Raw genomic sequence first — 14,043 nt, forward strand, 5'->3', positions numbered from 1 at the left:
TATTAATATAATATATATGTGTGTGTTATATTATGTATCATATTAACATTTATTAATATAATATATTAAATATACATCATAATATATGTAATATTAAATATTGCATATGTTAAAATAATTACATTAAATTATATTATATTAAACTATTAAATATGCACAATTATATGTACTGTTTTTATCTATACATTTAATACATATAATTGTGCATATTTAATAATTTAATATACATATAATTTAATATATAATATAGTCATGTTTTACAGTAACATAATATATTGTTAATATTGTATATTAATATAATATATTAATTATAATATTTTATAATTATCTTGTGAGAAACCTTGGGTCTCTTTCAGGGAGAAAGGTGTCAAAAATATAAAATTAATAAATAATAAATAATAATTAAACATATATATATAAAATATAATGTATTATAATATAATATATATTATTTAATACAATTATATATATATATATTACTGTATGATATTATTATTATTAGGCTTATGGAGGGTCTCTTTCAGAGAGAAAGGTAGCATAAAAATGACATTAACAAATAATGTATTATAATATGTGTGTGTGTGTGTGTGTGTGTATATATATATATATATATATAATATTATAGTATAATATATATTATTTAATATAATTATATATGTGTGTGTATACACACACACACACATATATTTATTATTAGGCTTATGGAGGGGGCGTGGCCAGAGCACTATGGGCGTGGCTTCCTCTCCCGGTGGGCGTTCCTGTCCCCTCTCGGTGGGTGGTCCAGGCAGCCACTCCGTGGGTGGCCCAGAGTTTCATGCAACGCCCAGTATTCAATCCCCCCCTTTTTTGCATGTTCCTCTTGCTGCAAAGTTTTGCAGCAGAAGGCCGGATCTTGCTGCAAGGAAAGGGAAAGAGAGGATACAGTAGTCATTCCTTTGCTCCACCTTCAGTCTGCAGTTCTGCTTCTTGGGGTGAGAAGAGCCCTAGGCCCACTCCAGGGCCCATCATCCTGCTGAAGGGTCCATTGGGGGGGTGCCTGGTCCGCTTCCCTTTATTGCTGCTCCTGAAACGGTGAGACAGGGGAAGAGGGAGGGAAGAAGGACACCAAAATAATCCTCCACCAAGGACTGGAAACATTCCCTTATTGTGTGTGTGGGTGTTTGTGTGGGTGTGTACTACAACTCCCAGCATGCGCCTACCAGCTGTTTCTGCTGAGGAGTTAATTTGCTTTTGGAATGCAGAACCCCCACCTCCCACCACCAGCAGCAGCATTTAATGGAAAGAGCTTGCAGGAAAACCCTTTGGGGATGACTGCAACACCCAGAATCCCCCCACCAGCACTGCCATTAAAGAAGGTAGAGAGCTTAGAGAAAAACATAGGTTTGTGTGTGGTTCTTGTGGGCTCGCAACTCCTGCTGTGTTTCACAACTGACTGTGCTGACTAAGCCTGATGGGAGCGGCAGGCTTGCTATAAAACACCCAAACTGCTCTAATCATTAAACACATCAACAGCTAACCATTCAACACATAAATTAAAACACATGCACACAGTTGCGTCACTGGGCTTGGCGTCACCTGGCGCGTTCTCTCCTGGCGTCACTCCCTTCCCACTGACCTCCCATTTCATACCACACAGAATCCTAATGTTATTCCTAAATTGTAATGCCCATGTGCCACTGAATGTACACTTGGCCCTCCACATTTGTGCATTTGACTTTTGCGGATTTGATTATTCACAGGTTTTGTTAATAAGTTCTCTCTAGGCATCTCTAGGTCCTCCAGCACAACTCTATGGTCAACTTCAACCAAAAACCGGACTGAAGGAGCTAGAAATTTCTAGAGAGAACACTCCACTAGGCATTTGTAGCTCCTCTAGCGCTACTCTATGGTCAGTGTCTGACTGGCCATGAAAACCCATTGGTTGACCTTGGGCAAGTCACACTCTCTCAGCCTCAGAGGAAGGCAATGGCAAACCCCTCTAAAGAAACTTGCCTATGATATGATATGATATGATATGGGTCACCCTGAGTCAGAAATGGCTTCAAAACAAACACAACACTGATGTACCAGCAACCAATAGTGAATCCATCCTGGCCACAATCCAGCACAGATGGAGTCGAAGCAGGTTTAGTGCAAGATTCGAACCCAGAACTGCAGTACTGGCATTGACATTCCCTGATGTCCCTTGGTTTTTTCTCCTCTCCTCTTCAGTCTATTCAGGACGTCCCAAAAAACATGTCTTCTGAGTCTCAGGGTGGTTCTGGGAAAGTGACTCTTTTCCACCAAGATGCCCCCGAGGGCCTTACCTACCGCATCCCGGCATTGCTGTACCTCCCTTCCGAGTCGACTTTCCTGGTGTTTGCAGAGAAACGGTCCTCCTTCAGAGATGAACACGCTGAGTTCCTGGTGATGAGACGAGGAAAGAAAGATGGGATGTCAGTACAGGTAAGAAGAAGGGAGGGAAATATCTACATTGGGCCCTTGGTATTATAGAGGGTCCTGGGGTTTGCTTCCAGGATCCTCTGTGGATACCAAAATCTGTGCATGCACAAGTCCCGTTAAATACAATGGCATAGTAAAATGGTGACCCTTATACAATGGGTCTTGATAGCTGCTGGTGGCGCAAGTCACATTAAATACAATGGCATAGTACAGTGGACCGTTCCTATATGCGGGGCATCCATTCCGGACACACACACACACGGCGTATGGGGAAAATGTATATAGTGGAATCCCGTTGATTCCTATGGCAGTACGCTCCCGTGCACGGTTCTGGCACATGCACCATTTTGTCTTCCTGGGCTTGCCTTGCGCATAATCTCAAAGCCACATACAGCAAGCCCACATATGATGCAGGCGGACTGTAAAATGGTGACCTTTATACAGTGGGTCTTGGTATCCACTGGGGCTTCGTTCCAAGACCCCCCATGGATACCAAAATCTATGGATGCTCAAGGCCCTTATTTATTTATTTGGAGATTTAATGCTGCCTTTCTCCCAGAAGGGACCAAACGTGGCTCATGGATAAAAACATTTTAAAATCATCTACACACACTGTAAAAATCACATAAAAATATACAAAAGTTAAAAGCATAACTAAAACCCACCTACCTACTACCACTCTGGTATGAATTATATATCAAATTAAAATGGCAACATAAAATGGCAAAATCAAGGTTTGCTTTTTGGACCGAAGACACTCAACCCTCTGCATTTGCGGCTTTGACTTTTGCAACTTTGATTATTCACAAATTTCATTAATATGTTATCTCTAGGAATATCTAGGTCCTCCAGGATAACTCTGTGGTCAGCTTTAACCAAAAGTAGTACTGGAGGACCTAGAGATCCCCAGAGAGATGTGCTCTCAGGTAAAAACAGTGTTTCTGATATTTGCAGTATTTCCACTTTCACGGGAGTCCTGGGGCCCTCACCCCAGCAAATGTGGAGGAACAAATGTATATGTTTTTGAATATTTTCAAGCCACTGAAGCTTAAATCCATGGAGAAAGAATCTGTGGATACAGAGGGCTGACTGTATTTAAAAAACATGTCTCCCTATTTGAGCGGGGCTGAGATCTAAGATCTGCTGGGGAAGGTTTTGTCTTGATCCCACCATCATCATCACGGATGCCTGGTGAGGAAACAGGCTGAGAGTATGTGATTTGCCCATAGTCAGCTAGTAGGTTTCCGTGTGTGAGTGAGATTATTTGCATGGTTGCATTGTAAAATGAAATGTGCCAATAACCCTTTAGTGTCAGGACGTTCTTGCTCATGTTTGTTCCTGAATCCTTTTTCCTGCTAGTCAGGTTAATTGGTTTGGTTTTTCATTGAAAGTTGTGGTATTAAAGCACATATAATTCCAGTTGGAATGTATATGATAGATGTGGCAAGGATCAGACATTATATATATATATATTATTATTATTATTATTATTATTAACCTACACACACACACACACACACACACACACACACACACACTGTATATGGTAGCCATTTTGAATCATTCTCTTTGGTCTTATTCTAGTGGGGCCCGCAAGAGTCTCTTGTAACAGCCATGCTGCCCAACAGCCGCACCATGAACCCGTGCCCTGTGTTCGAGAAGAAGTCCGGCACCGTTTTCCTGTTCTTCATATGCGTGGAGACTCACGTGACGGAGTGGCACCAGATCACGACAGGAAGAAACGCAGCCAGGTTGGGCTACGTCTCGAGCCGGGATGGCGGCCGCACCTGGAGCCACACCACCGACTTGACCGAGCGGGTGATTGGGGAGGATTTGGAAAACTGGGCCACCTTTGCCGTTGGTCCGGGCCACGGGGTACAGCTGAGCTCCGGGCGCCTGGTGATTCCCGCCTACACCTATTATATCCACCAACGTGGCTCCGGTCCCACGCCTGTCTGCTTGACCCAACCCCATTGCTTCACTTTGTACAGCGACGATGGCGGGCAGAATTGGACCCGGGGCCAGCTCCTGAAGACTTTGCGGACCACTGAGTGCCAGGTTGCTGAGCTGACCCACCGGAATGATAGCCAGGTTTTATATTGCAGTGCACGCAGTCCAGACAGAAGCCGGGCTGAGGCCTTTGGCATGGTATGTGGAGACCAGTTTGAGGAATCCTACTTGTGCAAAGAGTTGTGCGAGCCACCGCACGGTTGCCAGGGGAGCATAGTGAGTTTCAATGCGCTGCCATTGCCCTCGGATGTGAGCCCAAAGGCAGATGAAGGTGAACCAATCCATCCATTGGGTATTCATGCTTCCTCTAACCCCCACAAGAGCACCAAGTCATGGCTGATTTTCTCCCATCCGACGCATGGCCACAAGCGTTTGGACCTGGGCATCTACCTGAATATGTCCCCATTGGATCCAGGATCCTGGAAGGGCCCCTGGGTGCTTTATAAAGGGCCCAGCGGCTACTCAGACTTGGCCGTCTGTGAGGAAGAGGGTGGCTCACTCATATTTGGATGTTTGTTTGAATGCGGAGTGACCCGGGAGTGCGAAGAAATTGCCTTTCAGGTGTTTACAGGTGCTGAGCTCCTGGGAAACCTGGTGCAAAGCGGTGCATGCACTGTTTCTCCCACAGAGCCAAAATAGTAGGACAGAACAATGCCCAAGTACTATTGTTGTTGTTACTTCTTACCCCCCTCTCCCCATGGATTGTACTTCAGAGGCCACAACAGTGGGTCCAAGAGTCACATGCATCCCATGGGGGCCATACTTTTGCTCACCCCTGAACTTAAAACAATTACTTATAACAGTTAAAGTTACCTGTAGCAATTTTGGGAGTTGAGGAGTAAGAGTAGAACAGAGTTATAATTCCAAAGACATGCAAAAAGCATTAGCTGCATTATTTGTTTTGATGCAATGATAAGATGTTCTTATTTTTGATCAAAGTTATTGTAAAGGCATTTTGATAGGAATTTCCCAAGATTTGTGCTATTCATTTATTCAGTGCCTAAGCAAGACCAAAGGCCCAGCAGTTCTGCATCATGGAACATGGATCTTTGGAGAAGCATCTTCTAAAGTGGCATTCAAGTGAAAGGACAAATTGGTTTGAAATTAACATATGCTCCGATCATTTCTGAATTCTAATGAAGAAGGAGAGTTTAAGTTGAAATTATTGTGGATAACCTGTTTAAAGTTGTTCTGATTTTGTTGTTGTTGTTATGTAAGATCATCTTATCGCAAGATCTTGAAAATGCCGAATAAAAAATTGTTTATGCCTTTCCTTGTTAAGCAAAGCATGTGTTTGAAGGGTGAATGAACAGCATGGGGTGAGTTGAAAGAAGGGAAGAGATGGAGCAGATTAGTGGCCAATTTTAATTGCACTTTAAGAATGGATGTTGTCCAGCCTGGTCTTTTCCAGATGGGCTGTACTATCAATCGAACCCGCCCCAGCCAGCAATTGAATTTGTGACACTTGTACAGATCTGTGGGCTTTTACATGGCCAAGCTTGGATTTTAACCCTGGTCTCCAGAGTTGTGGTCCAGCACTGAAACCCCTCCACCACAGTGGCTCTCCATAATATATAGAGTGGGTCCTTGGTATCCGCTGGGGTTAGGTCCCATGATTCCTTGTTGATATCGAAATCTGCGGGCTTTCAAATCCCACTAAATACAATGGATAGTAAAATGATGTCCCTTATATGAAATGGCAAAATCAAGCTTTGCTATTAGGAATTTTCTGATGGATGTTGACCATAGAGTCGTGCTGGAGGAATTAGATTCCTAGAGAGAACATATGAATCAAATCCGTGAATAATCTAATATGCATAAGTCAAAGCCGCAAATGTGGAGGGTTGATTGTACACACACACAAACACACAAATTCCTCAACATAGACTCCAACCATACATGGAGAGAGAAATCCAGCGCTCCAAGTGGGTTCAGGAAAGGAAGAGACAATAGGGACCACATTGCGAGAGACCCAGCATGGTGTAATGGTTTGAGTACTGGACTACAACTCTGGAGTCCTGGGTTAAAATCCCAGCTTGGCCAGAAACCCACTGGGGTGTCCTTGGGCACGACACACTCTCTCAGCCTCGGGGGAAGGCCATGTCAAACCTCTGAACAAGTCTTGCCATGAAAACCCCATGATAGGCTCGCCTTTGGGTCACCACAAGTCGGAAAGGGCTAGAAGGCGCACAAATGTGGCAAGTCACACTCTCTCAGTCTCAGAGGATGGCCGTGGCAAACCTCTGAAGAAACATACCAAGAAAACCCTATGACAGGTTCGCCTTAGGGTGGCCATAAGTTGAAAATAACTTGAAGACACATAACAGCAACAAGAACAAGGGCAAGTCACACTCTCTCAGCCTCAGAGGATGGCCATGGCAAGCCCCCTCTGAAGAAACGTGCCAAGGGAATAAATAATAATAATAATAATAATAATAATAATAAATAAAGTTTTTATTTATATCCCGCACCTTCCTTCGATCAGGGCGGCTTACAGTATAAAATTTAAAACAACAATACATACAATAAAATCCAAAATACATCACATATAAACAATAATAAAAAACACAGGCTAAAAGCCCCAAAGCCCTTCCTCTTGGCCACGAAAGAGGAGGGAGGCCTACAGGATTTTTAATCGGGGAATGCCTGTTGGAACAGGAAGGTCTTCAAATCCTTCCTGAATTGGGCCAGGGTGGTAGTCGAGCGGAGCTCAGTGGGCAGCGTATTCCAAAGGGCTGGGGCAGCAGTGGAAAATGTCCTCCTTGTGGTGGAGGACAATCTAGCCCCAGGCACCTTCAGTAGCTGCTGCCCAGAAGTCCTGAGGGTGCGAGGCGGAATGTACGGGGAGAGGCGATCCTTTAGGTAACCTGGACCCAACCCCAGGATAGGGTCACCTTAGAGTGGCCATAAATTGGAAATGATTTGAAGGCACAGAACAGCCTCCACCAGCTGCCTCTTTGGAAGGCAAGAGGGCTCCTAAGGGGCTAGCTCTCCTGATGCCAAAGGGAGCCAGGTGAGAGAGCCCTGGAGCCTTGTGGTGCTCACCTGCCCAGGTGAGCCCCAAGGATGCTCAGAGTGGGCGGGGCCAGTGGAGTCAGGGGCGGGGCTCCAGGGCTGGAGGTGATGCGGGGAGTGTGGCATGCATTTGGGGTTTATTCGTTTTTGTGACCCACACCTCTGGAGCTGCCTCTTTTGCAAGCAGCTTTCCCAAGCCAAATGTTGCAGCAGCAGCAGCAGCAGCCTCGCTTGCCATTGCAAAGTGCTGCAGAGAAGGAGGAGAGGAAGCGTTCAACAGGAGCAGCTCCTCTCTGCCAGTTTTTCCTTTTGCTTCCCAGTTTCTCTCTTTGGAGTGGGGTGCCCCATTGGAGGGGACCCCAGACATCTCCACCAAATCCTCCTTTCCCCTCCCACTTTCATTGATTTGGAGCGGATCCTTCCCTTCTTTTCTCCTGAAGAGCCCCATGCCAAGGTAAGTGAGGAGGATGCAAACCCAATGGGAAAAATGTAATTCCTTTTCCAATGGGGGATCAGGGATGGTCTTAGGATGCTGCATCTCTTCACATTGGGGACCCCAATGTGTGTTATGTGTCGAAAATTCTTCCCCCCTATTTATTAAAGGGATATGGGAATGGATTTTCTGCACATACACACATTGGGGTCCCCACTGTGAAGAGATGCAGCATCCTAAGACTATCCCTTTCTAATAAAAGGTCTGATCCTCTCCTGGAAAAGGTAAAGAGGTATGTCTCTCCTTTCCCTCCATCTTATTGCCTTTGTAGCTTCAGGTGTCCAACAGAACCTGGATCTTTGCTATTTAAACTCCCCTCAAGACCTCCATCTCAGCCCCAGAAGAGAGGAATATTCCCCTAACCCATAAATGGAAGGAAATTCCCCCCAGTTTTCCTATTTCATCAATGCACTGAGTCAGATTAAGCCCAAGAATCTTGGTCAGAGATTAGAGGGAGAAAGGAAGTCTTCAGGTATGTCTTTCTGCTGCTTTAGTTCCTACTCATCATCATCACCATTATCATCATATTGGTTTCATAGTTTCCTGTTACTGAGGCTCGGTGGACCATCTGTCCAGAAATCTAGGAATCAGAGAGGATCCATCCAATACTGTGTCATGTTTCAAATACAGGCTGAGTCTCCCTTATCCAGAATCACGAAATCTGAAATATATTATTATTATTATTATTATTATTATTATTATTATTATTAGAGAGCACTGGAAAGTTTGCACAGTACTTTAACTAGTAAAGGCCAAATAAAATAAGAAAATACAAATTACAAATAAAAAACTGCCAAGCGGCGTACAATCTAAAACAACAACATTGCATGATTAAAATATCTCTAAAATAATACTAACTAGCATACAATAAAGACAGAGTATTATTGGAAATGTTATTGGAGTTAGCATATATATATATATATATATATATATATATATGGTTCTGCTCAAGTCCCATTAAATACAATGGCAGACTAAAATGGCATCACTTATATAAAATGGCAAAGTTGAGATTTGCCTTTTGGAATTTTTCACATTTTTCGAATATATTTTTTTAATATTATCAAGCCATGGATGGTTGAATCTATAGACAAAGAATTGATGGATGTGGAGGGCTGACTGGATATTCCAGTTCCCAAGGAAGGAGACTGCAGGGATTGCAGTAACCTCACGACCATTGCATTCCTCTCCCATGCAAGCAAAATAATGCTCAAAATTCTACAAAAAAAGACTTTTACCAGATAGAGAGCAAGAAACGACAAAGGTCCAAGATGAGTTCAGAAAAGGAAGAGGCGCTAGGAATCGTATTGCATGCATACACTGGATAATGGAGTGCCTCAAAGAATTTCAGAAGAAAGTACAGCCTGTGCTTTATGGACAGTAGCAAAGCCTTTGAGTGTGTAGATTATGATAAACTATGGATCACTCTAAAAGAAATGGATGTGCCACAACATTTGGTTGTCCTGAGGCATACTCTGTTTGGGACTAGAGGCTACTATAAGGGCAGAATATGGAAAATGGGAACAGTTTCCAGTTGGGAAAGGGGTCATGCAAGGATAGTGAGCTGCTGGGGCATTTAAAACTCATGTCCTTATTCATCTGGGTGGTTTGGCTCTGGTTTGAAGTTTCCCATAAATATACAGCTGGGAATAAGGACCCTCCTTCAGCCTCGCCAAGAGACTTTAGCCTCCCAGTCTAAAAATATATATTCCCAGTGGGTATCCACTGAGATTTGCTTACCAAAATCTTTGGATACTCATTAAATACAATGGCATAGTAAAATGGTATAAAACTGTATAAAATGGCAAAATCAAGGTTTGCTCTTTGGAAATTATATATATAAATCTGTGGATATGACGGGCTGACTGTGCTATATATTCATTTGTTTATAAAATCTATCTTTCTGTCACACAAATATGGGAATTTATGCAATTGCGTAAAATGGATAACAGTTGATCCTCCTCATCATGGATTTTTTTTATCCACAGATTCAAACATCCATGGCTTGAAACTATTTTTTTAAAAGTACAAATTCCAAAAAGCAAACCTTGTTTTTGCCATTTTAGATAAGGGGCCCCATTTTGCTCTGCGATTGTATATAAAGGGACTTGAATATCCACAAATTTTGGTATCCACGGGGGTCCTGGAACCAAGCCCCAGCCAATAAGAAGGGCCCACTGTATTTTAATCCCCTCCCTGGCTATAGTCTTCAAAACAGCTACACTTTGGAGCTTTGCAGTCCTACAAAATCTGCAGTTTGCAGAGCTGTTGAAGCAGAACTACACCACCCTCCATCCCTTCCATCCCTAGAACACAGTTCCCTTTCATAACCCCATAGAGTATCCTTTGAATAGATCCTTCCCTGCCAGCTCTGCTCTGGTCTGCAACAGCCTCGCTTTCATGCTTTTCCTAGCTTTCATGTTAGGAAAGCATGGGGAGGGGGCTCTTCCCTTTGCTGCATGCCACCATCCCCCCACCCCCCTTGGAGCACCAACTGCGTCAAATTGCAGCTGCAGTCCAAGAAAGGAGGAGCCCAGTTTCCCAGTTCCCTGGTGCCCTGTACAACCTGCTAGTCCACCTTCAGGTTTTATGGAAAGAGGTGCAGTCCACCTACGCAGCCGTATCCTCATACCCCATACAACCTGCTAGTCTATCTTCACATATTATGGGAAAGAGGTGCAGTCTACCTACACACCCATGATATCAGATTTGGCACCGCCTCTTCAAATTGTCCGTGGACTAGTTCTTTTATTTCAGAGAGTCATAGGTTTATCACATGGGGGACAATTGGAAGTATCAACATTGATTAACCTGTGATAGTGCCACAGTTGTGCCAATAGTTTGCACACGGCGTTGTGTTCAAAGCGCTATTATCTCATGAATAACCTGTGATAATCCCACAATTGCGCTAATGGTTCTCACACGGCATTGTGTTCAAAGCGCTATTCAATAGCAAACTGGAAATGGACATTTCTGGTTTTGAATAACAGGGTTATTTTAAAAAAATATTCAGAAAGAAAGCAGCTTTAGTCTATTTGAAAAAATTATTAAAGGAGGAGTCTCACAGGATCTTTAGGATGAACTAATCCCTTTCAGGGTAAACTCTATTTTTAATGTTAAATGGTACAGAGAGGCCTGTCGACCTATTTCAAAGGCAAATTGCTGCTCTCCAAGAGGCAATTTACTTTGGGAAAAGGACAGAAAAGGGGGACCCTGGATGAGTTGGATGCTACCCAAATAGCCGCAGGGAGCAAATGTTGCCCCTCTGTGCCCTAAAACAAGAAGCAGGAGGACAGAAAGGTAGTTTGCAGGCTAGAGGCTGAACTATACTTGAGTAAGCTGCTTTTTCCATACTTGGTAGTTGGGGCTTGCCAAACAGCTGACGGCTTATTCATCTATGGTGAATAGGAATTCTTTCCAGGTGACCAAACTAGGAAGCATTGATAAGCCAGAAGAGTTAGCTCTTTGCATTTTTAATGTTCTGTCGAGGAAGTGAAATACCTGTGACTAACACAAAAATGGGTCGGCAGGTAGTTTTGTAGAAACTGCCTTGTAAAATGGAACTTGCTTGGTCACCAACTGCAGGTCATAAACATTTTTAGGTAAGTAGTCAGAGGAACTGGACAAAAACTGGTATTTATTGGGAGCAGATACTCTAATTCATTGGTAGAGCACATGCTTGCATGCAGAAGGTTACAGGTTCATATCTCAGTATAGCCATTTAAAAGATTCCTAGAAAGGATATGATGTGAAAGGTCTTTACTTGTGACCCTGGAGAGGCACTGCTTCTTATGTTACTCATTTTGGTTGCCAATAACTAACAGAGTTTTTTGTAGGACAGAATCTTTTATATATATATATATATATATATATATATATATATATATACACACACACATTAAGAAAACAAAAACAATAATGACTGCATCTGAATTCCATAACTTTAAAGTGGATTATGAAGACACCAAAATGCTGTCATGGATTTTCCATACTTTGGCTCAGTCATTAATCAGAATGGAGACTGCAGTCAAGAAATCAGAAGAAGACGTGGACTTGGAGCTATGAAGGAACTAGAAAAAAACCCCGAAGTGTAAAGATATATAATTGAATACCAAGGTCAGGATTGTCCATGCCATTGTATTTTTGATTTCTGTATATAGTTGTAAAAGTTGAGCAGTGAAGAAAGCTGATAGGAAGAGAATCAACTCATTCGAAATGTGGTGTTAGAAGAGAGTCCTGCAGATACTGTGGACTGCCAAAAAGCCCCCAAATAATTGGGTCCAAAAGGAAAGCAAGCAAGATGACTAAGGCGAGACTGGCGTACTTTGGCCATATCATGAGAAGACAGGACTCCCTAGAAAAGAGAATAATGCTTGATAAGGTAGAAGGCGATAGGAAAAGGGGAAGACTCCATCGTAGATGGTGGACTCGGCCAAGGAAGCCACAGGTCTTCAAGGCCTAGGTCTTCAAGACGTGAGCAGGGCTGTTGTTGACAGGGAGACTTGTTGGATCAAGGTACTTTGGACAACTCATAGCAATGCATGATTCATTAGACAGGACAATGATGCTTGGCAAGATGGAAGGTTGAAGGAAAAGAGGAAGACCCCATGACAGGTGGGTTTACTTCATCATGGTTGCCCTGAGCTTGCAAGACCTAAGCAGAGCTGTTAAGATCAGAGCCTCTTAGAGTTTGGCCATTCATAGGGTCACCATAAGTCATGAGTTTGCAAGAACTAAGCAGTGTTATGGAGGATAGAGGGGCTTGGAGGTGTCTCAACCACAGCATTGAGGTCAACTTGAGGGATGCAAAACCAAGATTTCCTCCATTCCTTCTGGCTGGAAAATGATAGAAAAGTGATAGGGTTTAGCATTGAGCCCTCATGGCAGACCGATATCCTGACTGCTGGTGCGCTACACAACAGTATTGTACAAGAGGTTGAATAGCTTCAGAGATGGAGATATTTTGGAATGAAAGGAGATATTGGACATGTGCTTTTGCATCAGGAGGTCTCAGGTTCAGAAATGACCACCTGCTTAAAGTGCTCACAATCTGGGACAATTCTGTGCCAGTGGCATCACTAGGTTTGGCATCACCCAGAGTGGTCACTCATGGTGTTACCCCTCCTACTGACCTCCTCCCATACCCCACCATGCAGACTCCTTAGTAATGTTTTTTGTACTAACATTACTCATAAATCGCAATTCCCGTATATCCCTGAATGTAATGGCATTGTGACATAAACAACTAGTAAAATTAAAATTATACCTTTAAATTACAATACCATAGTAATACAGTGCACCAGCACCATACGCGGGTTTAATGTTACGCGCAAGGCAACTTGCAGCAGGCACAATGGCACGCATGTGAGCACACCCCCATTGTTTTCAATGGGGCTGAAGTATACACTTAAGCATAGGGAATTCCCATGTAGGGAAAGGGCTCACTGTACATACCTGTAAATTACAATATTTTACCTTTATAGTCTTGAGAGATTTTGGGTTACGTGGCCATGTTCTGGAACAATTTATCCCTGACAGTTTGCCAGCTGCTGTGGCTGGCATCTTCAGTGATGAATTGAAACACCTAGACTGGGCTCTACAGGTGAATGGTTACTCCAGCTCAGATATCAGAAGGGTTGCCAGACCCAGAAAGAGCCACAAGAGTGAAGACAAGCAGCCACTCAAAGGGAAGGTATTTTTACCATATATCAAAAGAGTCACAGACAGAATAGGGAAACTGATGAGGAAACACAACTTCCAAATGGTTTACAAACCAACCAAGAAAATCTAGCAAATGCTGCACTCAGTAAAGGACAAGAGAGTCCTCCTCACGGCCGCAGGAGTTTACGCATATGGTGCAGCTGTGGATAAGTCCACATAGGGACCACCAAATGCTATGTTCTATCACGAATCAAGGAACGCGAGAGACAGAAAAATCAGCAGTAGCAGAGTCATAGTCCAATTGCAATTTTTACCTGTACACCGCTATGATCAACACGAAATAGTGGTTTATAAATAAAACTTAATATTATTATTATTATTATTATTATTATTATTATTATTATTATTATTATTATTATTAT

General features: G+C 43.0%; 3 protein-coding genes across 3 annotated transcripts in view; 2 read left to right on the plus strand and 1 right to left on the minus strand.

Moving 5' to 3' along the window:
* LIPT2 (lipoyl(octanoyl) transferase 2) overlaps window positions 1–14,043 on the minus strand; it is a 350,867-nt gene that overhangs the window by 247,839 nt on the left and 88,985 nt on the right. The window lies entirely within an intron of this gene.
* Window positions 848–5,724, plus strand: LOC121926145 (sialidase-3-like). Its single transcript, XM_042458850.1, has 3 exons — window positions 848–1,071; window positions 2,212–2,445; window positions 4,027–5,724. The coding sequence occupies exons 2-3, from the start codon at window positions 2,236–2,238 to the stop codon at window positions 5,089–5,091; spliced, it is 1,275 nt and encodes a 424-aa protein (XP_042314784.1). The 5' UTR covers window positions 848–1,071; window positions 2,212–2,235; the 3' UTR covers window positions 5,092–5,724.
* LOC121925070 (sialidase-3-like) overlaps window positions 7,741–14,043 on the plus strand; it is a 13,172-nt gene continuing 6,869 nt past the window's right edge. Inside the window, exon 1 of the mRNA XM_042456813.1 lies at window positions 7,741–7,921. The gene's annotated coding sequence lies outside the window, so the exon portion shown is untranslated. The remainder of the gene's footprint in view (window positions 7,922–14,043) is intronic.

This window comes from Sceloporus undulatus, chromosome 3 (genome assembly GCF_019175285.1).
Source record: "Sceloporus undulatus isolate JIND9_A2432 ecotype Alabama chromosome 3, SceUnd_v1.1, whole genome shotgun sequence".
NCBI classification, from domain to species: Eukaryota; Metazoa; Chordata; class Lepidosauria; order Squamata; family Phrynosomatidae; genus Sceloporus; species Sceloporus undulatus.

Excerpts from the sequence above, each read along its gene's own strand:
- LOC121926145 (XM_042458850.1), top strand. The coding sequence starts at position 2,236 with ATGTCTTCTGAGTCTCAGGGTGGTTCTGGGAAAGTGACTCTTTTCCAC. Across the intron at positions 2,446-4,026 it reads AAGATGGGATGTCAGTACAG|TGGGGCCCGCAAGAGTCTCT; the intron begins GTAAGAAGAAGG and ends GTCTTATTCTAG.